Raw genomic sequence first — 27549 nt, forward strand, 5'->3', positions numbered from 1 at the left:
ATGCCATTGATTGGGCTGGTAATTCTGCCACTGGGGGTGTCTTGGCCCTAACCGTATTTCGAGAAGCTATCGGAACTCTTACCAAGCAGATAGAGCTACATCGGCCTCTGGACTCGGCAGGGATCCCGCACGGAAGCACAATCTTTCACCGCGGCGTTTCTGGACCATCAACAGTGGCCTTCTTTCCGTTCAATTTCAACGATAAGACGAAAGCCAAGATGGCCGGGACTGGAGCAGAATCTATCTGGGATGTGATAACCCAAGAGCCGCAAATATTCCCCGGATTCTGTGAGCGAGAAGTTCTTGACATACCCAGCATATCAGTAGTCCAGTACATGCACTCTGAAATTCTGGATCCGCCCTCGCTGTTGGCACACAAGAATGACTTTCTCACAAAGGGGCTCCGAAAGTTACTGGATTTAGGGGATTCTAACAGGCACACAAACAACAAAAGCCTTCGTTGCGACCATTGGGCGAAAATTGCAGTGTTTTGTATAGAATTTGGCGCGGATCCTCATGCCAATCCTGTTCTGACCTCAGAAGTCAGACTTGCCCTCAAATCTTTACCGAACCCGACTTCGATTGTCAAGAAGCTGATACAGCTGATAGATGGTGGTGGGAAGAAGACAGCCGTAGTCCCCAAACTCTCGAAGTTTCTGAACAGTATAGCCTGCTGGAAGGCCTGAATGCAATGTAAAAGAATAAGTTGACTGGTGTCGTAATGGAGCCGTATATCCCCAGTCTGGCACAGGGAGCCGAATGGTCTTCAAGTATGTAGAGCAAAGAAGCCATCAGACAGTTCTCTATCGAGTCAATCCCAAAGCTAGCTCTCTCTACTTTCAAGCGGCAACTGGGCGTGCTGGAGGAAGGAGCGCCCCCGCAAAATGAAACGTACAGTGAGTCAAGGACTCTGAGGCGGCAGGGAAGTGGCATTTGGGGTGTACGCAACCTACCCTCTGGCCTGGATGTGTGACAAAAACTGGGGCAGCCATGGCAGCATGAGCATGCCAAGAATATATGGAAACCCGAATGGTGGAAGAAAAGACATCCTATCATGCGAACTGGAGAGAACTAGGCCATCAATCGATCGATAGCGACTGGATGCGAAAAGTGGCGGCGAAATACGAGGCAGCGTCTATCACCCTTTACCGCATTCAGACTAGAGTGGATGATATATACGAGGTCATTCGTAACCTTGCGAGAGCACGACCGCAGCTGAACGTCTTCCCTCTCTCCACTCAAAATCGCTTGTACCCTGATTCGCGCAGCATGGCTGCTACGATCGAACAGTTCCCAAAGGTTGCACCAGACACTGAGATCAAAGACATGACAACTTCTGATGTCAGAAGCAATGTCCAGGAAGACCTCGCAAATGAGTCTCAGCGATCTGAAGCCGGCGATGAGGAGGATAGTAAAATCTTCAAAACCAACGACAATCATATCGCCCATAATGGCTCTGAGAGGCTATCTGGAGGTTCTGGGGGATCTGAGGTAGGCGAAGATGACGGTAGCGCAGTGTACGATCTGGATTATAACGACTCCGAGAATAGTGATTCCGAGCCTGGAGACTCTCTCTCAGAATCCGAGTCAAATGATCCCTTCGTTGACAAATACGCGAAGCCCGGTAGTTCGGTATGCTCTTACTGCGAAACCCTGCTCCTCCAGGTCTTGAACAACAACACAGAGAGCAATTCATATAAAATCCCCGACCACTATGAGTCATTTTGGAACATGAAGAAGTCTGCCGAAACGTGCGGTCTGTGCTGGAGTCTGATCGAAGGCACTGAGGAACACCTTGAATCATTTCCTCAACGGTATCCTCATGATCGAACCATGACATTGAGTGGATACGAGCTTGGGGGTGGAGGGTACACGCTGCCGTTCTGTAATAAGGAGGCGATTGCGAATGCTGGGATCCATGAATTTACTTTATATATGGGGGGATGCCTTGACGATCCGAAATTTCGGTTCCTGGTAATGACGGAAGATGGAACAGGTACGTGTGATGGAAGAGCTGCGGATATTTTGATACTGACAGGATAATCAGGTTCTGTTCCGCAACGAGCCATGTGGTCTGATCGAGTGCCGCTTCAGCTCGGGATTCGCATGCCCGTTGTCAACGAATGGCTTCAAGCTTGCGGGTCGCAGCATGAACAATGCAACAAACGCATTTCGGACAGGGGTTCTCTGCCCACGCGCCTGATCGATCTTTTCGCAAACTCACATACAGGCTCTTTCGATCCCCACTTGATAACCACCAGCACACTTGACCCGCAAAACGTAGAGTACACTACGCTCAGTCACCGCTGGGGCGACATACAACCCGTGCGCACACTCAAGACCAACCTGCAAGTCCACATGACGAGCATCTTCCCGCTCTATAGCCGCACCAAACGCCGCATCCCCCGAACTTTCAACGACGCCATGAAAATCACGCGCGCCCTTGGCCTGCGGTACATCTGGATCGACTCCCTCTGCATTATCCAAGATGACGCGCAAGACTGGCAACATGAAGCCATGCGTATGGCGGAAGTGTATTGTGGCAGCTACCTTAACATTGCCGCCATCGATGGTCGAAACTGCCACGATGGTTGTGGCTTGGAGATGGGCTGGGGTGCCATGTCTCTCAGCGGACCGAACATGGGCGGTAGGAGAGTAAGAGTGCGGACGACGCCTGCGGATCCGGTCGAGGTGTATTCGTCTCCACTGAATATGCGCGGGTGGGTGTTCCAGGAGCTGACACTAGCGCCGCGCGTGTTATATTGCGGGCGGAGACAGATGTATTGGCAGTGCACCGAGAAAGTCTACTCTGAAGACGGTTACATCGATCATACCGTCGCGTTGAACATTCCTGGAGAACGGTATAGTCTAAGAAGCAATCAATATGACTGGAATGCGTGGGTGAGTGATTTCAGCCAGCGCCAGTTCACGAAGCAGAGCGATCGACTACCAGCGCTGCATGGGGTTGTGCGGCACTTTGCGGAGCGAACGAAACATACCTTCCTGCTGGGTCTGTGGAAGGAGACGCTAGTACAGGATCTGGCGTGGAGAACGAGGCAGATTTACCGCTCATTTTCGTCGTACCCTACAGAGACATCCGAGCTTGCGGGTGTGCCCTCCTGGAGCTGGCTGAATCTGCATGTTGACAAGTATCCTGGTGGGATCGTGTACTTTTCCTCAGCAGCGGAAAGTACCGCCACAACGCAGGTGAAAGAGGTCGAAGTGCTGTGGGAATCGATCCCTCTGTTCTCGAAGATAGCTTCAACGAAGCTAGTACTCCAGGGGCCGCTTAAAAAGCACAGGTTCCAGTGGGATTGCATGCGAAGACGACTGTTCGGCAAGGAGGGAGAAGATAGCCCGGATACTGACTATTATGTGGTTCGGTTGGATGAGATGCTCCCAGAAGATGTTGAATACGACGAAAAACGCGAGTACTGGTGCCTTCAGCTCGCATTTATGGAAGAGGATGGGGAAATGGTATCAACGTTTTTGGTTTTGGAGGAAGCTGAGATGGCTCTGAGCAAGGACACACGAATATTCAGGCGTATAGGATGTGGCCGCATGAAGGACGATTATGTTGGCTTTTCTGGGGCGGAGCGACCGATCATTGAGCTCACCTGAAACTGAGCTTTTGTTGTTGTTGCCTACAGCTCCTGGCAAAGACGATAATCCGCGTTCGAGCCTAGATTCACGTGACGTAGACAGCAAGCTGGATCCATAGCTGTAATAAGCATGTTGAGCGAAACGCATCCTTTCAAAACTTCGTAATTCGCATCAGATTTCAAATGTAGTTTCTGTTCCACTTACCAGTGATCAACAGCTCATGACAATATACTATAAGTAGTCCCGCGGAGCCGCTTTGGCTCAGTCCAATGAGATATGCAGCTTGCACAGCCTTGTATGATATCGTTGCCTCACACCAAAGCCCTTTGACCAACATCTGCAGACCGAAAAGTTCTCTCATCGATATCTATTCCTAGGATACCCATGTCAGCATTAGCGTCCTCATTGGATAATCATACGACAATAACCTTCGTCGCGTTGCATCCGCAACATGGTTCGAAGTCGCCAGCCTGGAAACGGAAAACCGGCCGACTTCCAATACAGTCCTCTCGATCTTCATGAAAAGTCAATAAGACTGTTAGAAATCTATCCAAGACGTTCTCTGTACGAGCCCATTCGATGCACAATGAGACAGGCAACGCTCGATGAGAATTACGCATGTCTCTCATACGTCTAGGGCCCAGAACAGCCGCATCATTATATATTCATCAACGGTCAAAATTTACAAGTGCGCGACAACCTGTATGAGTTCCTGAAGATTGCGAGTTCTACAAGCGCTCGGTGCAATAACTATCACCTTCTGGAGGAGGACAGCTCTTCTGGCATGCCAAGTTTTCAGTTTGAACACATGATGCAGTCCATCTAGATCAACGCCCTATATATCGATCAAGAAAACCCAGAAGAGAAAGGGCATCAACTTCGACTGTTCGGTGACATCTACTGCACCGCAGAAGTCGTGTTGGTAAGGATGGGAACGGATCAGGGTCTTGAGCATCTCTTCAGATCGTGGTACACCATGGCCAAAGCCAGAAACTACGGAAGAGCAACACCTCATCAAGTCTACGTATACTCTCGGGAATGCATTCATTGATCGTCAGGCAATTCCTGAGCAATCCGTATTGGACCCGTGCTTGGACAACGCAGGAAATCTTGTGCGCTGGCAGTCTTTGTTTTCTTGCATCCGAGCAAGGTGTCAATTAAATGACTTCTTGATTGACACATCTGAACACTTCTTCTTATCCGTCCACCATGAGTACAGCATCTGGGAGCTACTCATGGATTCAAAAGCATTTCTTAGCACGAGGGACCCTCAACTGGTCTCGGATCTCTCCCAGGGGTTATATCCTAAAATTCGAGGCGCGCAACCTTACACGACTTTGTTTTCATCTTTGGAACGCTTATGGGATTGTCGCGCGAAATTGTGCACAGAACGTCGAGATGACATTTTCTCGCTGCTATCAGTATCAAGCAACGGTCATGAGATGGCCATGGACTATAGTATCTCAAGAGAGGAACTTGCCATTCGATTTCTCCACATGGACGAAGAAAGTTTCTGTCTATGCCATGTTGCCATGGTATTCGAACATATAGAAGCGGAAATTCTAAGATCGATCGAGTCCACATGGCCCAACTACCTGAGTGATTTCATCGAGGTTCAATCGCCTGTAACGTTATCATATCATGACCGTGTATTATTATAGATTCTGTCTTCTCAGAGCAAACCTACCCAGACGTGCGCCCTTCACAAGAATCACTCTATGATTGTGGGGAGACTTCAGCCACTTTTGAATAAATTGCATAGTTATCTATGGGATGATTCCCGCTTATATTGTATGGTTTGACTAGATGCATCATATACACCTCGTAAGGCCGGTGTACATAGTTATGGGACGTCATGTCATCTGTAGGACTGCCAGCGTGCGTATCTTTGTGTACTATGTGGCCTGGCTCCATCATGCTGCTAATAGCATATCGTGCACTTTAAAGTTACTTGACGGCGCTGGGGAAGGAGGTAGAAATTATGGAGGTTAGTTGATTGTGCATTTCTACTCATGTAAACAGCCTACTAGCCTTCAAATATGTCAGCTTTGATGACTTTATGTGGTGCTACACAGACGCTGACGTACTATATACACCAGTCAAGCTGCATCAACTCAGCTCAGCTCTGCTATGGCATACAGAATATACTCGTGAACGTCTAACCCGTGACTCTCTCTACAAGGTTCCTCCAATCATTTGACATAAAAGTCCACACAACCCTCATATGTCTGCTTGTTACTGCTACTCCACCAATACCACTGCAGCGCACACTTCCCCCCGACATTGCACGCCGAGCCCAGCGTCCCCGGAATTGTGACATTGAAGTCAACTACCACTATCAATCAGCAACCTCGAACCCTATCACCAAGCTAAGGGGCGGAAGCAGACTCACCATCATCTCCTCCCCCACTAACATCATCCGGCCACACGCTCCAAGTCTTCAGCGGCGTCCCAACCGCCTTATTCGTCTGCAAATCGATCACCGAGACATTCTATTTTTCATCAGCCCCTTCCTCTATACCTCTAAACAAACCCGAGGATTAACTCACAGCCCACCCTGGCTTATGCGCCGCCACGAGGTCCACATAGAACGGCACTACCTGCCCAGCTACGTAGCTCTGCGCCCTGCCCGTATTATCACCCCATTGATATCCGCGGCACAAATACGCATCGCACTTGTAGCTCGCATCTGCCTTTGCGACAGCGCTTTCGATCGGGCCGGCAGGGTCGGAGGCGAGTTTGGAAGCGACGGGGCTGCCGCAGAGGGATGTGTGCGTGGGGCCAGCGGTACGCGGTGTTGGCGTTTTGATTACAGCGTGGGCGGTGGATAGGGCTGCGAGAGTGAGAGTGATGAGTGCTTTGGCCAACATGGTTGCTATGATTCAGGATCTGAGTCCACGAAACAAAGCGCAAGTGGTTTCCACCGTCTTTCCTCCATTCGTTCGGTCATGCTATATACCACGCTCTGCATATGACAAGTACTTCTGCTGGAAGTCCGCGACGGAGATTCACGATTCTGGTGTTGATCGAGCGCAATGTTTTCTCCACCACTTACAGCTGCGCTTTCATCTACGGGGCTTGGCGAGAATTCACGCACGCGACGGGATGGTGTTGGGTATAGTAGCTGGAGTATAGTTTGTCCTAATGCCGTCCGGATATGAAGATCATGGCCTGTAGATGATGAAGTAGAGGCCACCAGGGCCAGTGACGTTGAGCGCACGTGACTTGGTGGCTCGCGTGCGTATTCACAGTACTTCGGATGAGACCATGTAAGAGTTGTCACGTCAGGCGCCGCCAAAGGTGAGAATTCTTTTGTACTTCGTGCGCGAGCTCAGCCTCGGCTTCCCATTTGCACATAAACTCTTCGGGTGGAAGTCCAACCAAGGAGAGAAGGGGAAGGGGGGGGGCTTAAATGGGTTCTCTTCCGTCGACGTGTTGGATATCGAATTGGCAGGAGGCGCGTCAAGGTAGGCCCCATCTTCTCGCAGAATGTCGGTGACTAGGGGTCTTCTAGATGATGCATAGGGACGGCGGCATAGTGGTCCTGCCTACCACCACACCTCTAAGGTTCATTTTCATCGCGGGACGTGTCACACTTCGGTGCATACGTACACCAGCCGGTATCAACAAGGAAACTTGGGTCACGAATGCGAGAGTGAGTTCCAAAAGAGAAATGTAGCCTAATATTGCCGTCTTGGTCTCGATGACCAGTAAACCTATGAACCTTCTTGTGTCCTCAATGCTGTGTGACAGTGCTTTGACGTGCATTCCCCGCGAATGCGATCGACCCATAATCCAGTGCACCGGTCCTTCCGCTCGAACAGGAGGCGAATGGTCGCAAGTTGTTGGCATTAGGGAGTATCTGAGGCGACATCCGGCCTTCTCCACCTACGCGCATGGTTGGGAGGTGACACAGCGCCCGAAGACATGTTCCGAGGCGAGGCCAGGGAAAGCGGTGTGGAGCGGGCCGCCCAAGGACGTATGTGGAACCAAAGGACGATGTAGGCGAAAATAATGCACCCGAACGCTCGTATAGGCTTGTGCTTGCGATTGGATTGAGGAGACGGGTTGATTTAGCGTCGTTGGCCTCAGAGAAGGATGCGGTCACTGATTGGGTCGTTACCGGGAACCGAGCGAACTGGGATCGATGGGCATCATTAATGTTGTACGACGATGCCGGTATTTGAGTTGAGGACTTGCAACCTACACCCCCACGTCAGCAGGGCTAAAGACATCTAGTGCGGGCCGAAGCGCCGTAGAGGGATGTTTGGGCATGGGATAGGATGTAATGCCCGTCTCGTTTCAGCGCAGCGTCCGATGCATAGACGACGTATATGACAAAGCTGAGAAGTCTGTCCGACGTGAGATACATCATCATTTCTTGAAACCGGTGCGAAAATCTTGAAAGTTTGTTCCATTACCATAAGCCATGCCGTGTATCATCATGCACATCTAATATGGGCCCGGTTGACCACGCTCCTGGTCTATGCTTCGTTCTCGCGCTTCGTCGCTGAACTGAAAAGGTCGTGGTGCAGGCAAGTCCTCGTCATCGACCAAGCTGCCACAGCTGCCGACCCTGCTACGACTGGGTGCTATGACCGCGTGCAGGATCTTGATGCGAGGTCCGCGGTTCCAGCTCGATTTCATCCCACATACCAACCCTCCACCTCTTTGCAATGCCCAGGCGTTGGCGCCTACTCTTACTCTCGCCGTATCCACGGTTGCGACAACCCCCAACGTTAACACGACCGATGAATCGCTGCCCACGCATTCCAGTGAGCAACTCAGCCGCGATTCAGCTATGAAACCCAGACTGAGAGGTAGGCCGATGAAGAACCCAGCTTTGTCGATAGAGTGCTTAAGGCCTGGTGGAAGGTGATGTGGAGCTCATGCTGAAGCATGATTTGGGAACTGTCAAAAACGTGCGCTGGTGCAGCTGGCTGACCTTCCCTGAGTTTCAGTATACAAAATGTTAAATTGTACATGTCGTAGCCTTTTTCCAATGTTAACCCTAGCATGGGTGAAGTTGGCACACCGCTGACTTACCTCGAAGCAGCTCCTTGCTCAAGGTGACAACTACATTGCTCCAGCCGTTTTAGACCTGTTCTGTTCTGATGACTAGGCCACCGCGGCTGAATCATCTACCCACTGCATTTGACCTGAACCGTAGAGTCCATCTGGGAAAAGAACTTGGGATTCCCGGCCATGTAATACGTCTTGTCGACATACAACGTAGACTGGTTGGCTGGCTGATAGAAAGGATTCGCACCATCACCACAGACTGGAAGATCGATGCTGATGGGATCTAAGAAGCCAGTGGTGGTAGGGGCAGTAGCGATGACAGTTGTAGCGGCGCTTGATGTTTTGTTCGGTGAGGCTATAGCACGGATGAGTGACGTTGTTGCGGCAGGAGCGATCGCGTCTGCGCGAACCAGTGAGCAAGCGTGCAGTACCAATGTGAGCATACCTCGTCGCTTTGCAGTGAATGGACTGGCCGATGCGCCAACAAGCGCGTTCATGGACGCGGTAATGGATGCTGGACGTATGTTGAAGGCTCAAGGCTCGTGGGGAGGATTGGCACCAAGCTGATGTTGAGTAGTGGTTCGACACATTTTGTAGGCAAGGCGCGGCAGGGCAGGAAACGGCAGTCACGATTCAACGACCGGTTGAGCAAACGCGTGAATGTCATTAGGCGCACCAGCCAATGGTAAGGGGGCGCTAATGTGTAGAGCTCGAGACACAACATGGGGTTCTTGCCAAGCCCACATGAGATAAACAACAACGGCGCTGCTGCCTTGCCACCCCCCATAAACTCCTTTTCCGTCTCTGCTTCGCCCTTCCACACCACAAAGCGCACCTGTCAGCCAGAACGCAGTTGATTGTTGATCGCGACACGTGGATGCAACTGTCGCTCAGACCACGAACCCCACCGCGCCGCCCTCCGGACCCACAAATAATTGCGTGAACGGTTAGGCCAGACCCTGTCCACTCAACTGCAGCAACTGCATCATCCCAGCGAAGCCTGCTTGTCCTCCTTCACCCTCACACATCGCGACAATGCGCCCGTCATCCGCGCTTTTCTTCGCCTTCGCGGCCTCGGCCGTTGCACAGGACCAGATTCCGCTGCTCGACAAGTTGAAGGGATTCCTCAACCAAGCAACTGCCGCCATCTCGTCAGCAGTGCCCGCTGCCCCTTCAAACCCGGTCAAGGCTGCATCTGGGAAGGTTGCCGAATCTATCCAACATGAGCTGACTCTGGAGAACTGGAAGGATGTGTTGACGGTCGACCCCACCGTGAGCACACCGGCAACACAGGACTGGCTGGTTTACATCACTGGTGGAAACACGACTTGCTTCGGACTGTGCGGCAACACCACCAAGGCCTGGAACGTACGTCTCTATCTCTTTCGCGATTTGGCATGGCATTCTGCAAATTCGCGCGTCGCAAGGAGTCATGGAACAAGACACTGACACAATTACAGGCCTCTCTCCCGCTCCTCGCCGCGAGGCCCAACGCGCCCAAGTTTGCCATCGTCGACTGTGATAAGGAGCAGCTCCTCTGTAACTCGTGGTCCGTCGGCCCGCCGTCTCTGTACTACTTCCAGATTCCCAAGCCCCTGGCCGATCAGTCCGCTCCCGCGACCACCGTTCGCTTCCTTCCCCTGAACCGCACCTCCACAACAACCGAGACCTTTAAGAAGCTTTTCGTGGATGGCGAATACGAGAAGACTGCTCCGTACGAGGGCTACTTCCACCCCTTCGATGGCGAGCTCCAGAAGTACGGCCTGGCCATTCCTCTCGCATACGTCTTCTGGGGCTTTTCTAAGATGCCATCCTGGTTGCCCATGATCCTGATCTCGTTCATCAGCCGCTCTTTCATGTGAGTTCACCGTTTCGCGATACATCTCATTTTCGCATTCTGACATAATACTAGGGGTCGTCGTGCTGGTCCTCAGGGTGCTGCGCCGGCAGGTGCTCGCCCTGCTCCCGCGCAGTAGACTAGGTAGTCTTGTGCAAATGCCTTGCCCCAACAGATTCATCGCTTTATGGATTCTCACTACACTTTGGTGTAAACATGGTCCGCTTCGATTTGTGCATGTAGATTTGGATTCGCTAGGGCCTGGTTCTTGGTAGTAACTTGTAATTAGCACGCCAGGAGGCGTGTTGGTAAGGATGCAGAGGGTTTTGGGTACAAATGAAGCGTGCTGCACCGCCGCGCAAATGGGTCGGTTATCGGACATCTATCAATATACCAGTCATTTCGGCGTTCACTCATGATTCTGTATTATCTTCCTCTGAAAGTGACTTGGTCGACTTGAGAGTCGCAGCGCGATCCAACCAATCAGACGCGCGTTTTCGGCTAAACCCCGGTCCAAAATCCAAAATCACCAGTCGCGACGCATCACGCAGGCGACATCCACACTCTATTTCAGCACATACACCATGGTTAACATGCTAAAGCGGATGCGCAAGCTGCGCGAAGTATGCATCCATTCTCCCCCAGGTCACTTGTATGGTCAGAAAGCTAACGCCCATCACAGAAGGTAAAAGACATTCGCAACGACATGCCCCGTCCTCAGACACCCGGCTCGCTGTACGCAGCACGAGACTCTCAGTAGCGCTGACTGATCCATTATAGCTCCTATGGATTCGCAACGGCCCCGGCGCGATACAATTGCCCAAGGAGGTGACGAAGATCAGCGTGGAGTTCCATAAGAAACTCATAGGGTCACAACACAGAGGAGCTCGGTATGTGGCCCCCCTTCTTCCTCGCACACCTCAGCACAGGCTCGCACGCTGTTTGGAGGCGTCTGCAGGACTCACTCGAGCACCGCCGAATTGTCAGGCTTTGAAGCGGGATGCGGACAAGCTAACTGAGCCGCGAAACCAGACACTTCTGGCACGACATTCTCCCTCGAATAAAATACCGCAACCCCACGCTTCCCATCAGCGTGATCCGCCACGCCGACCCCGCCGGCCCCGCCTACCTCAACATCTACACGTCCACTCCCACGCCCCAGACCTCCACCACGCCTCCCCCTTCCACAACCACCGCTCCTGAGGCGCTAAACGACACCCCCACGCACACAATCGAAATCAAAGACCTGCACGAGTCCGAAATCCTCGAAGCGCTCGTGGAAAAGACGGGTGCAGTGGTCTTGCGCACGCCGCCGGAGGAAGCGGCCGAGATGGCGGAGATCGAGGAATTCAAGGAGAGAGCGGAGGTGGATCGCGTGGAGGTGAGGGAGAAGCTGATGAAGGTGAGGAGGGAGGAGGAGCTGTTGAAGCTGGCAAGGGGAGAAATTTCGGCGCAGGAATAGAGCAGGGGGTGATGGCTATGCTCGTTTGTGGAGGGAAAAGCTGGGCTATTGGGAGATGGACTGAAATGCGAGACTGGAGAGGTGGGTGTATGATAGAGTGTACTGAGTGAAGAGATATCACGTGTATTATAGGTACCGGGCAGGATATGGGCTGCCATACACCCATCCTAAACTACTACAGCATTTAGAAAACATCAATACTGCAAGCGCATTGGACCCGAATCAGTAAAGAGCGTTGCGCTTAACGGAGTACCTTTGCCAAAGGAGTCGACTATATGCAGAGCTGGGGAGTCTAGGTCTTGACCGATCAGGCTGTGGCACACAACTGCGGTTCGCCGCCAGCTCTCTCGCGCGCTTCTCCGCGCGCTGCGTTCTTCACCGATGGCTGCACTGCTGCAACCGCCTAGGTGCCTGGTAGGTTACAAAAGGTATGACTGCAGTCTCCCGCACGCGTGGTAGCTAGCTTTGAGGGTATGCCCGTTGCTACCCGCCGCTATATGCGCGTCATATATTGTACATGTGCAACAAGGGAAGAAAGTGGAACATTGCTCGTGCAATCGCGTACGAGATATCGTCGCGCGGGTGTCGTTATTGTCGTCTATCGTTGTACTGTCCCATCAACCTCGTCGGAGCAGAGACGGCAGGTAACTCAGTACGTCATGCCGCCGCACCGCCCTTCCACCATGAGGCCGCACCTAGCACGAAGACCACGACCATGGCGTCGCTCACCACCGTGCTGTATATCACGCTGTACCGTCCGATGACCCTCACGTATCCTGCGTATGGCTCTGGGAGCAGTCCGCCGATGGTGCTGAGGATACCGCTTCCTTGCAACCGACCGCGCTCGATGTAGTAGCGCGAGGTCTGGAGGACGACTTCGAAGGTAGCGAACAGGTAGAAGAAATGCGCAAAGGTCTCGGCCGCCGAGGTGTCGCTCGCCCAGTCGTCGTTATCGCCGTGGAACTCGCGGGAGAGTTTTGAGCCGGTGAAAGGCGTACGGAGTACAATGTACACCGCGAGGCCGAAGGAAAAGAGGGCGTGGACTAGCCTCCATAGCCATGCAGACGACTGCTCTGGGGACGGCTCGGGTGCAGCTCCTCCGCCCCCCATGGCGGACATAAGATTCGCAAGACCCGGTGGGAGATCGCCTGACTGTCCTGGTGCCCCTGGCATACCTCCTGGCCCTCCACCGCCCATCATCTGCTGCAGCATTGCCATCATGTCATCCTGCCCAGGTGGACCCTGCCCCGCACCGAATTGGGGAGACGCGCCATCATCGAAGGCAAAGGGCGAGGGCAGGCGGGCTTGTGCGGCGGGGGTGTAGTGGTGCTCCGAGATGTCAATTTCGGCGGGGTCAGGTGTGGCTGTCCCCGAGAGTCCGGGCTTCGGAGACGCAGAGGGAGAGGGTTTAGCTGGGCGGCCGTCAGCAGCTTGCAGGCTTGCTTGCGTGCACAGAACGAAAGAAACAGAGCAAAAGCAATGCAGCATACCTGGTAGATCTTTCTTCACATCTCTGTGCGTACCACCCTGGAGCGCGGTGATGGCTTGCAGCCGATTCTCGCCATCTTGCAGCTTGGCCGCTCGTCGCTCCCTCCTAAGGCGTGCTTGCTTTTGCGCAGGGGATTCTGCAGGGACGGCTCCCGTTGCCGTTGCCGCGGCGGAGGTATCAGCCATGCCAATAGGCCTGGGTGCGTGTTGGCGTGGGAATGGTGGTTATGCGAATACTGTGGGGCACGGCCGCCGTGTGCGTTGATGTATACGCGGGCGGCTTCTCTGTGGTTTTCGTCACTGCGGGCGGGAAACGCCCACGCACAGACAACTCACACTAATCCTCCTGGGGACTAGGCTGTCGTACACCCACGAAGCACGGAGGCTGCGTCCCACAACGGAACTGGAGAGCACACACATGCATTTTTGCGTGGAAACTCCAATTGGTCTGCTCTTTCTTCCGGTCGACTTAGGACATCAAGTGTCTCACACAGTTCGGCTGAGTCCGCCCATCGAAAAATGATTGGGATGGTGAGATGAGTACTTACGAAGGCCATTTCCCTCCTGCTTTCATCACAGCTTGTATTTCTTTTGACCAGGAGCTGCAATCTCCTCGATTCCCATGTCTCAAGCTTTCAATTCCCGAGGTGGGGCTTGTACCCATTGGCAGGACCCTGATCGGAACCTACTGATCAGTCACACCGGGTGCTCTGCTCGTCTACGTCAATGCCTATGTCCATGAATCAGCATCCTTTATGCCGGCTACCGCCCGTGGCTTGAGTCTCCGTCCTCTTCGAAGCGTTCTCGCGATGCGGTGAGCACTCGCCTCGCTGGCTCAGTCCTGCACATCCTGGTCAAATTCTCCAATGAGGGAGATGCTTCGTCGCCGCGCAGTATGCTCGGATGACCATTCGATGTTGTCCTCGTCCCAAAAGGTAGCGTTTCATCCACTCTTATGTGGGAAAAATCCGGCTGCATTGGACGACCAGATCTCCGGGTGCGTGGCAAGCTGTGCAACACTCACCAGCCCAAAGGACGTCGTAGAACCACAAACCCGGTGTTCCTTTGTGGGAAATAAAATGGCGCCAAATTCCACATACGTAGTCTGCCTGCTAACACAATTGTGCCTCATTGCTGTGATCTTTCCATTGATGCGGGTGGAATATCCTGCAAACTTTCAGTATTGAACCAGCGTACACATCACTACTGGATACCTCTGGAATCGTTGCATATCTCAAAACTCACCTACAGACTCGAAGAAGAACACGTCCTGCCCTGCGTCGACATGGCACAAGGGCTTCGGAAAGCTCGGCACGCGCTACGAAATGGTTTGCTCCGGAACCCTGCTTCTCCTGCGGTTGGCAATTATGGAGTGAACAATGTGTTTATTCGAGCAGCTCTGATTTCTGGGTCACTCAACGATCATGCTCAAGCGGGCCACCAAGTTCGACGCCTCGTTAGCACAGCAGACCTCGCCAGTGTAGCCGTCTCTGAGCAACTTCGGGAGCAAGACCAGCCTGTCTTGACTCGAATCACGAATGCGGCTGCCCCAGTTAACCATGTCGATTCCATTGTCCAGTCTAGCGCAACACCCCCGCTGAGTCCTCAGACTCCATCATCTCCACGCAATCGTCTTAAAATCACGCTGGAAGAGGCTGACAAGCCTCGCTATTGGACTCATGTACCCCAGTGGGACACCATAACCCGAAAGGAATTCATCAGCAATGCTTTCCAAGTCAGTCCTTCCCCCCACAAAGTATCAGGGAATGGTGCTAACATTTGTTTAGACCAGGAATACAGTCAAATCCGCCAGAGATCTAGAGCGCTTCTTGCTTACTGTGCTTCCTGAGCGGCTGCCAACTTCGAAGAACCCGTTCTTGCAACATCTCAAGACAAGAGAAGATTTCATCCGAGACGCTAGAGCTGGGTTGGAGATTGCTTCAATGGAGGTTCGGCTCACGCCTGAGATTTTGTCACTTGTAGATTGGACGAGTCCTTTGGATGATCCTATCCGAATGCAGTTCATCAGCCTCAAGAGTAGCCTGCTACCTGATCATCAAGCTCTGACATTGGACTCTTTGGGCGAAAAAGATGACTCTCCAGTACCAGGCCTTGTTCACCGGTACCCCGGCAGAGCACTATTTCTGGCAACATCAAACTGTCCAGTGTATTGCAGGTACTGCACACGAGCTTACATGGTTGGCCCAGCTACTGGTTCGACACAAAAGCAACCCCAAAAGCCCAGTCTAAAGCGCTGGGAGGTCATGTTTCGGCATATCGAACAACATAGCGAGATCCAGGATATCGTTGTGTCCGGCGGCGACGTGTATCAGTTAGCGCCGGATCATCTTAGAATGATTGGCGAGCGCTTGCTAAGCATCCCCCATATCCGTCGATTCCGTATTGCTTCCAAAGGTTTGAGTGTGAACCCTGGGCGCATCATTGACCCGGCGGACTCGTGGGGAAACACCTTGATTGACCTGTCGAATCAAGGGCGAAAGATGGGGAAACAGGTGTGCTGGCATACCCACTTCAATCATCCAAAGGAAGTTACATGGATCGCCAGGGAAGCGGCACACCATTTGTTCAAGAATGGGGTCATTGTGCGCAATCAGAGCGTGCTGCAAAGGGGGATCAACGACGACAAGGACACCATGAGCGCTCTGCTTAAATCGCTTGCGGACATCAACGTACAGCCCGTAGGCTCGCCCTTTTGACATCCCGTTGATCTCAGCTAACTTGACCAGTACTACGTTTATCAGCACGATCTCACAAGGAGTGTCGAGGACCTTAGGACGCCCTTGGAGACCATCCTGGAGCTCGACAAACATCTCCGCGGAACGCTCTCAGGTTTCATGATGCCGGCTTTTGTCGTTGACCTGCCTGGTGGTGGCGGTAAGCGGCTTGCTTCTACTTATGACATGTATAATCCTGATACGGGTGAATCTGTATGGAGCGCGCCGGGTCTTCCAGGCGCGAAGGGTAAGAAAGTATACAAGTACTACGACCCGCGTCCGTTACCTGCAACCGTCGAAGAATTACAACAGCTTCGTGTGCAACAGGATCTCATGCACAAGCACAAGTCAACTCGACCAGCAGATTTTATGAAGGACCATGATGAGGCCAATGCAGTGGGCCAGGCAGATTGCAAAGTGCCAGCTGCTGCGTCTGAGTTGAGACAAGCCGTCGGCATGAAAGAAAAGCGGCCCTCCATCTCCTCACACCCTACAAAGGCGTTTTTACCTATCTACACGCCAACTGCTCAGCCCAATGGCACTATATCGCTTCACGCTGCGCCCCCCTCAGGCTATCCCTCGGGTTAGGATCTTCTGCGCTTCCTTACCATGCATCCTTTGCTGGTACTGACCGAATTCGCTCCTACCGTGGCTCTTGCACACACGCTTCGCAATGATTGCCATTATTTTTGTTTCATTTGGAGGTTGTATTTACATTCTCAGCCAACACACCTGTTGATATCTATCGATATCTGCCACGTCTTTGGTTCGCATTACGGTTATGATGGCCTTCACGACATTAAGATATACAAAGCGCGCATATCTCGGTCTCATGCCACTTTTTTCTTTGTGCACAGGTATCTCTTCTCTCTTCACCATCATTCAACGACTAATTTGCCATCACGGTATCTTACTGGTAATACGTTTCTTATTCGAATTTGACCACATCGCTAGCTCCAGCGCTATCTCTTTTCCTTCAAAGCGTCGCATCTCCTTATGTGGATATGGGTGGAAAAAGTGTATTCAACAAGCTTGCGCGACCCTAGAGGAGGAGGATTCACGGTACCCTGCAAGGGCAGCTTACGAGAGGCCTGCACCTGAGAGTCGATGAACCCCAAAGAAGTCTGCTATCACGAACCGAATTCCATTGTACACTTATCATGGGCCTCCTCTCCATCCTCTTCATCGGGTCAATGTCTATCAGCGACATCGATGTGCTCGGGCTTTATTCTGGGTTAGGGCAAGTATCGTCGAGAAACTTACATCCATGATGTGCTGCCTGTTCGGTACCTCAGCGACTTCTTCTCGTCAGATGACATCATCAACCACGCGCTGCTGCTTTGCACGCACCGACCGCTGTGCTGACTTGCTTTCGTAATCTTTTACCTTCATCAACCAGGCTCACAACTTGTATCTTGTAGCGTAGATCAATGCCACGAGCCTCATGGCTTGAGATGCCTGTTGAACGCACTGAACGCCGAAAGTGAAGAGCGATGGATCGATGTGATGTGTCCGAGCGAGTCACGTGATCATATGCTAGTCTCTATGTTTGGGCTAGTTACGGTCTTATTGTTAGTATCCTACTTTGATATTTAGGCGAATATCCACAAAGAAGGGTCGGGTTGTATCGCATCTGCTTTTCGCGTTTGTCGCGCTAGTTGGTCGGTGCTTTTGGGTAAATCCCACGACATCCGCTACTTTACTGCTCTCCTCCAGCATCTCCATCTTCGAACGCGCTGCGATTTTGATGTACTTCCCAATTGCTAGAATGCTGCTTCACCTGGTGTATACCGCCTCTGGAGCCGTCACTCCACCTGCGTCTCCACCTCCGCCGCCATACTGGTGTCTTTGCCGCGGAGCCGCAGAATAGGTACCTTGAGTGCCTGAGATGGCGAAACTGAGACAAGAGATATACTCGCACAGCACCCTATATGGGCTATGGCAGCATGACGGCTGGACACAACACGACGCGGCCTACCGCGGCTGAGGGATTCTATTGGCTAAGCCACAATTGGTGCCTACCAGGCAATCAGGAGATCATGATTCAGTCACTGGTGATGTACTTAGCCTTCGATACCGTCGCATGAATCTCCGCCTCCTTAATTACGTCCGATGTCCTCTGGTCTTCGGCTTCTTGGAGTATATTCGTCTTCTTTACAGTTTACGACGCTTCGATTCGCCTAGATTGGATTGCAACCCACCAAAGTGTATACATACTGTCTCGGGACCCACTGAACACGCTCAACGTCCCAGTAACTAGATATGTGCTTTGTGTTATAAAGTGCTTATCTGGTTCCAAGAACTCTGCTGTGGGAGTGAATCGGGCTCTTCCACGCGTTGGTCCGTGCACCTCTTTTTACCTACACTCCACGCGCCTTCCCCTCTATAAGATCGCAGCTCTTGCAAGGAGTTTCCCTGAAACGTCCCTCGATCCGCGCGCCCACCGTATTACGTCTGACATTAGCTAATAGTCCCAGAAACGCAGATACACTAGATACCGTGTCCGGATACAACACGCAACCCACCAACTCTTTGAGCTATCATGGCGCGCGAGTGTGTGATCTGTAACGAAGTCGACAGTGAGGAGTCCCCACTCATCGAGCTACCTTGTTTCCGGCACTGGGTCTGCCAAGAAGGCTGTGTCGCTTCATACTTTGAGAACGCGACTGCGAACGAGAGCCTCTACCCACCGCAGTGTTGCAAGGAGCCCATCCCGCTCGAGCGGTTCGATGAGTTCGTTCCTGCTGAAGTGAAAGCTGCTTTTCTCGCTAAGGAGCAGGGAGAATACACCATCTTGCCCAAGTACGTCATGGCATGTCGCATCACATAATATCTTAGCTTACACCTGTAGGTACCGCGTTTACTGTGCGAACACCGCTTGCAGCAAATTTTTGCATCCAAATGGCCACATACACGATGCAGACTCCAACATGACATATGCTGTTTGCGACAGTGACGATTGCTTCCAGGCGACTTGCTGTTCCTGCAAGATGCTGCTTGCAGATGGAACCGAAAGCCACGTCTGCGAGATCAATGATGAAGACCAACTATTCAAGGAGACCGTCGCAAAACGGGGATTCAAGGAGTGCTTTGTCTGCGGTGCCACGATAGAGCTTGCTGAAGGTATGTTCTGTGTCGCAGTGATTTGAAGCGAAAAGCATGCTTATCTTAATCTAGCCTGCAATCACATCACGTGCGAGTGCGGAAACAACTTCTGCTACATCTGTGGAAAGGAGTGGGCTGGCGAACATGGCTGCCCGCAATACGGCCCAGCAAATTACGACGAAGACGGGTTCAATGTGCGCGGGTATCATCGCGAGTCCGGCCTGAACCGTGATGGCCGCACGTTCCATGAGCAAATGCAGATCGACCGTGGAGAAGGCGCGATTGGCGATAGCGATGAGGATGATGAGCAAGAGGGCGATGATGGCGAGGACGGCGATGAGTTCGGGAACGACTTGTGGCATCAAATCCTCAGCCACGTTGATCCGGCTCGTAGGGCCATGCTCGAGAGCGTTGACCCTGATGAACGCGAAGATGCCTTGATACAGCTCCAAGTTGAGCTGATCGACCAAGGTGTCGTCTTCAATGTCCAAGCTCCTCCTGCCCCGCAGCAGCAACAAGTTGAAGGTGACGGTGGAGATGAGCTTGGTGGCAACGACGACGGCGAGGGCAGCGATGACAGCGAGGACGATGATGGAGATGAGGAAAATGATGTCCTTGATCAAGAGGTTGGTATTCAAGAGGAAGACACCCAGGAGGAGCGTGCTCAAGAGGGTCAAATCGAGAACGCCGAAGTCATCCAAGGTATTGTTCCCAGTATGGGCGGTGAAGAGCCTATGTTCGACTTCGATGAGGACGACGGTAACCTCTACACGGCGGATATTGCTCCCCCAAATCGCCAGGTCAACAATGACAACCCTCTTCTGGCAGGAGCTTGGGTCGATTCGGAGCCGCCCTCGCCCGATAACCTCTCATCTGGCACTACATCCACCATTGAATCGCCCGTAACTTCGCCGGAGGCATTCGCAGAGCTCAGCGACCAAGGAGAGCGTGGTTCCCGTTACGACCTTTGAGCCTACTCTTCATCTGAAGGCAGCGGGCAAGACTCTTGTGCGTTGTGAATCGTGTCCAAGTAGGTGGCACCACCACAACTCACGAATCTCTATCATTGCTTTCTTCCTTTGCTACATTGCATCCACACTTTACACGGTTAAGGAATATCTGCATCAGACCTTTGGGCGGCCGACAATGATATTGGAGTTGGACGATTCCTGGATTACCAATTGCGTGGCGTTGATCAAAGCGTTATAGGATCGTTGGAAAATGGCGAAAGGAGTTTCGGGTCATTTGCGCAATCATGGAGGAATTAGGTTCCGTGCTGTATACCGAGATGTCAGAAAATGCACAATTCAGACGAATACTCTTGCCCCTTGCCTAGATATAGTTCGATATTGCCTCGGGACGTACTAACATCGTGACCAGGATAGACTTGCAGCTCACCGGCGCATAAGGTTCCCTGTTTTCTCTCGCCGCAATTGCGCATCGCTTACTGCATCGGCACCCTTTGTTTCCTCGGCGGAAAGCGGAGAATTTAGAGTATTGTTGCCCCGAACTGCTAGCATCCCCCGGCCAAGTTCGGTCTTCCCCGCATTGTAGCACCGGGCTCATGGCGATCACAGAACTGCCCCGTGGGCCAATAAAGTTCCATAAGGTTAGTTCCACCACCTCTCCATGCAACAATACTAGGATTACAAGATCTTTAGGCGCATCTGCAAATTGGTTGTCTTAGTTGTCGATCAAAACCTTAGACGCATATCTACCGGTGGTGGGTTTATCATTTATCCACCGATCAGATCCAAGTGTAGGCAAAGTAGCTAACTCAGCAACCGAATATTGACCTATGAGCGTTTCCAGTTGAAGAATTACTCCACCGGGACTCCATAACGCTCGATCGGGAAGGTTGTCATTGTTTCTTATTTAGACCGACTCAAACCAGCGATTGAGATCTTGCTTGACTCTGTTGCGTGTTCGAACCTGCATTGATCCATTTTGAAGGCATTGCGCACTACTAAAGAAAGATGCGTTTCTTCGCCACGTTACTCGGCTTCTATGGCGCAACTGTCTCTGTGGTGGGACAGTTTGCGCCCGTGGTCACTGAGACGGGCGTGTCTGCGCATCCATTTGACATCAATCAAGTATCTCTGACCAGCAGTCGTTTCATGGCGAATCAGAACCGTACGCTCAGTTATCTCAAGTTTGTGGATACCAACCGGCTGCTGTACAACTTCCGCCTGAACCACAAGCTATCGACGAATGGCGCAACAGCAAATGGTGGCTGGGATGCTCCCACGTTCCCATTCCGCACGCATATGCAAGGGCACTTCCTCACAGCCTGGGCGCAATGTTATGCACAGCTAGGAGACACGACATGTCGAGACCGCGCTACCAGCTTTGTAGCAGAGCTTCTCAAGTGCCAGAACAATAACGCTGCCGCTGGATTTGCTACTGGGTACTTGTCTGGCTTCCCAGAATCTGAGTTCACGAAACTGGAAAGCGGCACGCTCACCAGTGGCAACGTACCGTACTACGCAATTCACAAGACACTCGCTGGGTTGTTGGATGTTTATCGCTGGATCGGTGACGCAAATGCAAAGACGGTTCTACTCGCATTTGCAGGCTGGGTCGACACACGGACGGCAAAGCTCAGCTACGACCAGATGCAGAAGGTCATGCAAACTGAGTTCGGCGGCATGAATGAAGTTCTCGCAGACATCTACCACCAAACAGGCGACAAGAAATGGCTCAACGTCGCCCAGCGTTTCGACCACGCCGCCATATTCGACCCCCTCGCATCTAACCAAGACCAACTCAACGGCCTGCACGCAAACACTCAAGTTCCTAAGTGGATCGGCGCAGCACGCGAGTACAAAGCCACCGGCATCACCAAATACCGCGATATTGCAAAGAACGCCTGGGCCTATACCATTAACGCACACACCTATGCCATCGGTGGCAACAGCCAAGCCGAGCACTTCCGCGCGCCAAACGCTATTTCAACCTTCCTGACCAACGACACCGCCGAGGGCTGCAATACCTACAACATGCTGAAACTCACCCGCGAGCTCTTCACCATGAACCCGACCGATGCATCGTACTTTGATTTCTACGAGCGCGCACTCATCAACCATATGCTGGGCCAGCAGAATCCCGCCACCGACCACGGCCACATCACTTACTTCACTTCCCTGAATGCGGGCGGGCATCGCGGCCTGGGACCTGCTTGGGGAGGAGGAACCTGGAGTACCGACTACGACAGCCACTGGTGCTGCCAGGGGACGGGGTTGGAAACAAATACCAAGATGCAGGATAGCATCTACTTCTACGACGACTCCTCGCTCTACGTGAATCTTTTCACACCAAGCAAGCTCAACTGGAAAGCGAGAAGCGTTACCATCACACAAAGCACCACGTTCCCCGCGAGCGATACGACAACCTTGACAGTCTCGGGGAGTGGTAGCTGGGCGATGAAAATCCGCATCCCGAGCTGGACTTCCGGCGCCACGATCGCGGTAAACGGCGCGACGCAGAGCATCACCGCGACACCGGGCTCATACGCAACGCTCTCGCGCTCCTGGACCTCAGAGGATGTCGTAACCATCAAACTCCCAATGAAACTCCGCGTTGTGCCTGCCAACGACAACAAGGCTGTCGCAGCGTTGGCGTTTGGGCCGACGGTTCTATGCGGGAATTATGGGAGTTCGACGCTGAGTGCGAATCCAAAGCTCGATCTTGCATCGGTGAAGAGGAGTGGGACGTCGGGACTCACGTTTACGGGGACGGCCGATGGAAAGAGCGTGAACATTGGACCATTTTACGAGGCACAGGGGTTTAATTATGCGGTTTATTGGGCGGTCAGTGGGACCTTGCCTGCGTAGGTAGGGATGGGAGAAGTGCTCCGATTGGTAGCTGTGGATTGGATAGTATCCGTGAGTTGAACTAAAGAACTATTTGAGTTGCGACGATTGTGAACTGCACAAGTCCCATATCGTGCTGGTAAATTCCCCTCACATCTCTATTTCGAAGAATGCCATGCGTGGGCGCCTCAAAGATGGCCCCTCGCCACCAACAACACTCATGGTAGGTGTCCGTCTGATCTGGATTATCGAGTGCGTTCATCGCGACATTGTAGTATATACGCGGCATGGAGGCAATATAAGACCAGGGGATCACAGTGACGAGGAGAAAGAGGCAAGGCAATACCTGCCGAACGATATTCACAACGACGATGTAGAGGTAGGTTTCGTAATTTTCATCTTATAGGAGCTTGGAAGCGTGGACTTCGGCGGATGATTTTCAAGATCTCGGTTTTGAGCTGATGTATCAAGAGGCTGAGATGCTTGGGGTTTGCAGTTATGAGCTGCAAGCCTTGCAGTGCAAGCAAGGAGGTTTATATGCATGTTTCCCCGAAGGAACTTTGCTAGCGTTTTCAACTGATCCCCATCGTGTGACAGGCATGCTAGACTCATACCTCAACTGTGGTATTGACGTGCAATGATGATTTTTGGTTTGTTGAGAGTTACAGACTGGTACAGAAATCCTCTGGCAGACGAATTGAAACATCCGATAAAGTTGATAGTGGGCAGGATGAAGACCGAGTACCACAAATGTTTTGTGGTAAGATCTGGGTGCGCGAGCGGGTCCTTTGCGATCGCCTCGACTTCACTGAACCAGGAGCGAATGGAGCTCAGGCAGCTGGTCATGGGGAAGATGGCGAGACGAACAGCGGGGAATAGGAGTAGGGCTACGATCCAGGAGGACGTAATGGAAGGCGGCGCAGATGACTGTGGCCGAGGCCAAGAGGAGGCTTTTGAGAAAGAGTTTGCAGGTCGCGATATCTAGGAACATCATTATGCAACCAGACGTGAGGCTGGTCTTGAAGACTTTGGTGTTGTCTCGATACGATACGATGAGAAGTTCCAATGTTTGGGTTCCATCGATGGACCATGGTTGCAAGGTGCAATCGCACACACGGAGCTGGATTTTATCTGCGGCACCGCGTGTGCAGTCCTAGCACTGCGAAAATTTGGTTCGCATGGTATATAGACTCATTAGTTACGCATGCAGCAGCGATAGCGCTGACGGATAGACCATCAAAATTGATCTTGTCGTGACTCGCCGACAGTTTGGGCACGGCATGCTCACCTAGGGTAGGTAGGTTGAGGCACAAGGGCTAGACGAACCACCATCTTCGTCCCATCAAGCGCATAACAGCGCAAAATCCCTTGCTAGCAAGAACATCCAACCTTATGAACAGGTTGCAATTACAGACTATTCGCATCCGTTCCGTTCAGGACTATGTGTCCCGGACTGGGCGGCACATCGCCCTTCTCCCACACTACCGGCTCACCACCAAGCACGAACTCGATCGTCCCTCCATCGACCATGAGTCGCTGTCCCGGGGTATCATGCTCAAACCAGTTCTGGTCCCATGTCTCCCCATTGATCTTGACGCTCTGGACAAAGTAGCTGTCTTTCCCCAGCCCATCGGCCGTAATGCGCAGCGTATTGCCGTTGACGGTCATGTTGATGCCCGAGAACCAAGGCGAGCCAAGAAGATAGACGGACTGCGTGACGACGGGATACATGCCGAGCATCTGCCAGATGAGCCACGAGTTGAGGGCACCGGAGTCGGAGTTGCCTGGGACGCCAAAGGGGGCGTTTCGGAAGCTAGAGTGGTTAGCTTTCGTGAATAGGGGGCATGAGAAGATTCGAAATGCGCACTATTGATTTCCGAGGGCGCGCGACTGGTTCACGCTCTTCCACTGCTTGTTGATGTAGTTATAGAGATACGGCGTGGCGAAGTCGGGCTCGTTTCCGATGTTCATTATTGATGTGATGCCTACGCCGTTTGCCCCGAGATTAGCCTGGCTAGTATTGGGGAGGAATATGTAATCGAGACGAGATTCGAAGCCATCGCTACCGCCCATAAGACCGACCAGCGTCTCCATATCGTGCGGTATAACGAAAGAGTACTCGAAAGGCGTTCCTTCGTACGTGATTGATGGCCATGAGCATACACCGCATGTCGCTGGGTTGTAACCGGCTGATTCGAAAGTGCCATTGGCTGATTTTGGCGTCAGGAACCCTTTGAAGACTGGAGTAGTGTTCACGCTCGGCACGTCGGGATCCCAGAGCAGCTGCCATCCTGCAGATCGCTGGAGAAACTTTTCAACATCATCGGGCTTCTCGCCTTTGGCGACTTGGCTGAGGGCAAAATCGTTGGCGGAATACTCCACTGTGCGGGAAATGGATCGTTCGCTATTAGTTGTCAGATACCCGTACGTGAGCCAGTCGTCGAGAGCTCCGCGTCCTTCTTTGTTGCTCCCATTCGTGGAGACCTCGGCATCTTTGACCATGGCTGCATATCCATCTTGCCAGTTGATTTTTCCTCGGAGGCCTTTGACGTACGCATCAGCAAGTACGTTGTCGGCATTACTCCCGCCCTGCGTGAGACCATTATCGTTCCCGGATCGTCCATCCGGCATGTATCCTTGGTGTCGCCAGATGTCTATTAGCCCACGGATCTGACTCTCATAGGCATGGGGCTGGATCAGATGGCTCAAGCTGAACGTGTTTCGAAACGTGTCCCCTGATTCAAGTCAGATATCTCTTCCCGCATTATGTCAAGTCAAAACCTACAAATGCAGTAAAAGTCGTCCCAGGATGGCTCCTCGCTTTGCCACAATGGATTTTCTCCGGACCGGTCCGATGGCATTAGATGCATGAAGTATAGTGATGAGTATAATAGGGTCAGTAGGGTCTGGTTTGCTTCTGGACCCGTATCCACTTGGATCGTGCTGAATATATTTGTGTTCCACTCATTTTGTGCTGCCTTGACCGTCTCTTGCTGGTCCCACGATGGAATCTCGGTGTCTTTGAACGTACACGCCTTCTCTTTGGAGATAAACGATATTCCGACCTTTGATAATATCGTAGAAGTCTTGCTGGAGGTATTCGTGTTGCCCCAGCTGAACAAAGCACCGACTCGGTAGCCTTCGCGTCCGGCCTCTGCGCTCTTCCCACCGAATGTCGGCTCCGGAGGCGAACCTGTTACGATCCGGGTGGTATTGACTCCTGTGAATGTTTTGGCCTCGACAGGTGCATTGTCAAACTCTCCGCAGAAATAAAGTGTGTATGGTGCGCCAAGGTTGAAGCCGCCAGCATACGTCCCGTGGCCTGTATAGTTCTTCCCATCATCTGAGATCGAAATTGAGCCATCCACGTAGTATTGCTGACAGAAGCCACCTGGAGGGTCGGGGAGGAAGTGCGACACATCCACGAGAACGTGCTGCTCTCCAACGGCAGGAAAGTCGTATTTCATAATGCCAGCGTGCCTCGCACCAGCTAAAGATATGCCGATCCCATCTTCTAGATCAGTATGGAAGTAACCTACAGTCGCTTCGTCTTTACCCACTCGCTTCTTCCAGTATGTCGTGTCGTTCAAAATGTTGACTGGAGAGGTTACAGTAGCAAGCGGCATCTGTGAGACGACTCCATATTTCGCGCATCCACCGGTGCCTGACTCGTGCATCATGGAGATGCCGGTCACCGTACCCTTCGGTGTATAGCCGCCATTGAGCGTCGCTATATCGATCCGATCTTCCCAGGTATCGATTCCAAGCTTGACAACTCCGTAGGGAACAGCACCGCCGACGAAAATATCGCCACCTCCGTACGCATAGCCCGCGATGGGTCCTTCGGAGCCAATGAACGGGTTGACGTACTTCGAATAGTCCGTCTGCGCAGCCACAATCTGCGCGATCGCTACAACCAGGCTGACTCTTGTCGAAGGCATGGCTGCGGAGAGGTGAACGTCCTGCGCAGCGAAGCTGGGTAGACGCGGCTAGGGAGCTCTAATGAGTAGTTGTTTTACGTGAGATTATCGGTCGCGCCTGCTAATCAATATTACGCAGTAGTTATTTTGTGCGAAACAAAGCAATCACGCTATGTGAAGTTGCGAAGCAGAGTGTTCGGATCCCCAGGTGGTCATAGAAAGTTGGATCCAGGGTATTACCCCCACAGGCACGAAGAGACGAGTTAGAACAACACCCGGGTATTTTCGAGCTCTTTGTACGGTCGCGCGTTCAAGGGCATACGTGATGAAGAGCTGCAGCCAGTTACATCCGCTAAGCAAATAAGTGTCCGCGAGGTACCCTAAGCGTCATCAGTTATTTGCGCTTCCCCGCAATGCAACCTTCTTGCCCAGAGATGCAGAACATCTTGACGATCTTTCCATGGTTGGAAGTTGGCCGCAGCATTCTCGTGACTCGATATCTTGCAGATTGAGCGTCGAGGGTGGTCACCTGCAGGAGGAAAGGCCACATGAGGTGTGTTCCGTC

The 27549-nt window shown here is 52.4% G+C and overlaps 12 protein-coding genes across 12 annotated transcripts; 8 read left to right on the top strand and 4 right to left on the bottom strand.

Moving 5' to 3' along the window:
- Positions 1-114: 114 nt before the first annotated feature.
- On the top strand, positions 115-740 carry CC84DRAFT_1165578 (uncharacterized protein). The gene has a single exon (XM_018178750.1). It carries the CDS (start codon positions 219-221, stop codon positions 684-686), a length of 468 nt encoding a protein of 155 aa, XP_018035649.1. The 5' UTR covers positions 115-218; the 3' UTR covers positions 687-740.
- A 972-nt stretch (positions 741-1712) lies between these two features.
- Positions 1713-3777, top strand: CC84DRAFT_1248166 (HET-domain-containing protein). Its single transcript, XM_018184252.1, has 2 exons — positions 1713-1996; positions 2048-3777. Exons 1-2 carry the CDS (start codon positions 1732-1734, stop codon positions 3619-3621), a joined length of 1839 nt encoding a protein of 612 aa, XP_018035650.1. The 5' UTR covers positions 1713-1731; the 3' UTR covers positions 3622-3777.
- A 968-nt stretch (positions 3778-4745) lies between these two features.
- CC84DRAFT_834252 (uncharacterized protein) lies at positions 4746-5362 on the top strand. The gene has a single exon (XM_018187586.1). The coding sequence runs from the start codon at positions 4839-4841 to the stop codon at positions 5262-5264; it is 426 nt and encodes a 141-aa protein (XP_018035651.1). The 5' UTR covers positions 4746-4838; the 3' UTR covers positions 5265-5362.
- A 433-nt stretch (positions 5363-5795) lies between these two features.
- CC84DRAFT_1218647 (uncharacterized protein) lies at positions 5796-6473 on the bottom strand (the record flags this gene model as incomplete). The annotated part of the gene is made up of 3 exons (XM_018183020.1): positions 5796-5932; positions 5996-6095; positions 6153-6473. The coding sequence occupies 3 exons, from the start codon at positions 6471-6473 to the stop codon at positions 5796-5798; spliced, it is 558 nt and encodes a 185-aa protein (XP_018035652.1).
- A 1972-nt stretch (positions 6474-8445) lies between these two features.
- On the bottom strand, positions 8446-9249 carry CC84DRAFT_1165582 (uncharacterized protein). Its single transcript, XM_018178751.1, has 3 exons — positions 9071-9249; positions 8650-8980; positions 8446-8596 (listed from the first exon to the last, which is right to left on the bottom strand). Exons 1-2 carry the CDS (start codon positions 9120-9122, stop codon positions 8745-8747), a joined length of 288 nt encoding a protein of 95 aa, XP_018035653.1. The 5' UTR covers positions 9123-9249; the 3' UTR covers positions 8446-8596; positions 8650-8744.
- A 411-nt stretch (positions 9250-9660) lies between these two features.
- Positions 9661-10487, top strand: CC84DRAFT_1092905 (uncharacterized protein; the record flags this gene model as incomplete). Its single annotated transcript, XM_018174491.1, has 2 exons — positions 9661-9993; positions 10086-10487. The coding sequence occupies 2 exons, from the start codon at positions 9661-9663 to the stop codon at positions 10485-10487; spliced, it is 735 nt and encodes a 244-aa protein (XP_018035654.1).
- A 532-nt stretch (positions 10488-11019) lies between these two features.
- CC84DRAFT_1165584 (uncharacterized protein) lies at positions 11020-12139 on the top strand. The gene is made up of 3 exons (XM_018178752.1): positions 11020-11085; positions 11243-11352; positions 11495-12139. The coding sequence occupies exons 1-3, from the start codon at positions 11047-11049 to the stop codon at positions 11922-11924; spliced, it is 579 nt and encodes a 192-aa protein (XP_018035655.1). The 5' UTR covers positions 11020-11046; the 3' UTR covers positions 11925-12139.
- Positions 12140-12581: 442 nt separating this feature from the next.
- Positions 12582-13598, bottom strand: CC84DRAFT_1177359 (uncharacterized protein; the record flags this gene model as incomplete). Its single annotated transcript, XM_018180280.1, has 2 exons — positions 12582-13336; positions 13415-13598. 2 exons carry the CDS (start codon positions 13596-13598, stop codon positions 12582-12584), a joined length of 939 nt encoding a protein of 312 aa, XP_018035656.1.
- Positions 13599-14697: 1099 nt separating this feature from the next.
- CC84DRAFT_1148604 (kama family protein) lies at positions 14698-16966 on the top strand (the record flags this gene model as incomplete). Its single annotated transcript, XM_018176643.1, has 3 exons — positions 14698-15147; positions 15200-16111; positions 16160-16966. The coding sequence occupies 3 exons, from the start codon at positions 14698-14700 to the stop codon at positions 16733-16735; spliced, it is 1938 nt and encodes a 645-aa protein (XP_018035657.1). The 3' UTR covers positions 16736-16966.
- Positions 16967-18393: 1427 nt separating this feature from the next.
- CC84DRAFT_834351 (uncharacterized protein) lies at positions 18394-20339 on the top strand. The gene is made up of 4 exons (XM_018187587.1): positions 18394-18487; positions 18625-18949; positions 18999-19270; positions 19325-20339. Exons 2-4 carry the CDS (start codon positions 18690-18692, stop codon positions 20221-20223), a joined length of 1431 nt encoding a protein of 476 aa, XP_018035658.1. The 5' UTR covers positions 18394-18487; positions 18625-18689; the 3' UTR covers positions 20224-20339.
- Positions 20340-21228: 889 nt separating this feature from the next.
- CC84DRAFT_1197133 (DUF1680-domain-containing protein) lies at positions 21229-23152 on the top strand (the record flags this gene model as incomplete). The annotated part of the gene is made up of 1 exon (XM_018181504.1): positions 21229-23152. One exon carries the CDS (start codon positions 21229-21231, stop codon positions 23083-23085), a length of 1857 nt encoding a protein of 618 aa, XP_018035659.1. The 3' UTR covers positions 23086-23152.
- A 1319-nt stretch (positions 23153-24471) lies between these two features.
- Positions 24472-27005, bottom strand: CC84DRAFT_1260501 (glycosyl hydrolase; the record flags this gene model as incomplete). The annotated part of the gene is made up of 3 exons (XM_018184989.1): positions 24472-24877; positions 24932-25799; positions 25850-27005. The coding sequence occupies 3 exons, from the start codon at positions 27003-27005 to the stop codon at positions 24472-24474; spliced, it is 2430 nt and encodes an 809-aa protein (XP_018035660.1).
- Between the last annotated feature and the right edge of the window lie 544 nt (positions 27006-27549).

The sequence above is a fragment of the Paraphaeosphaeria sporulosa genome (genome assembly GCF_001642045.1).
Source record: "Paraphaeosphaeria sporulosa strain AP3s5-JAC2a unplaced genomic scaffold CC84scaffold_6, whole genome shotgun sequence".
NCBI classification, from domain to species: domain Eukaryota; kingdom Fungi; phylum Ascomycota; class Dothideomycetes; order Pleosporales; family Didymosphaeriaceae; genus Paraphaeosphaeria; species Paraphaeosphaeria sporulosa.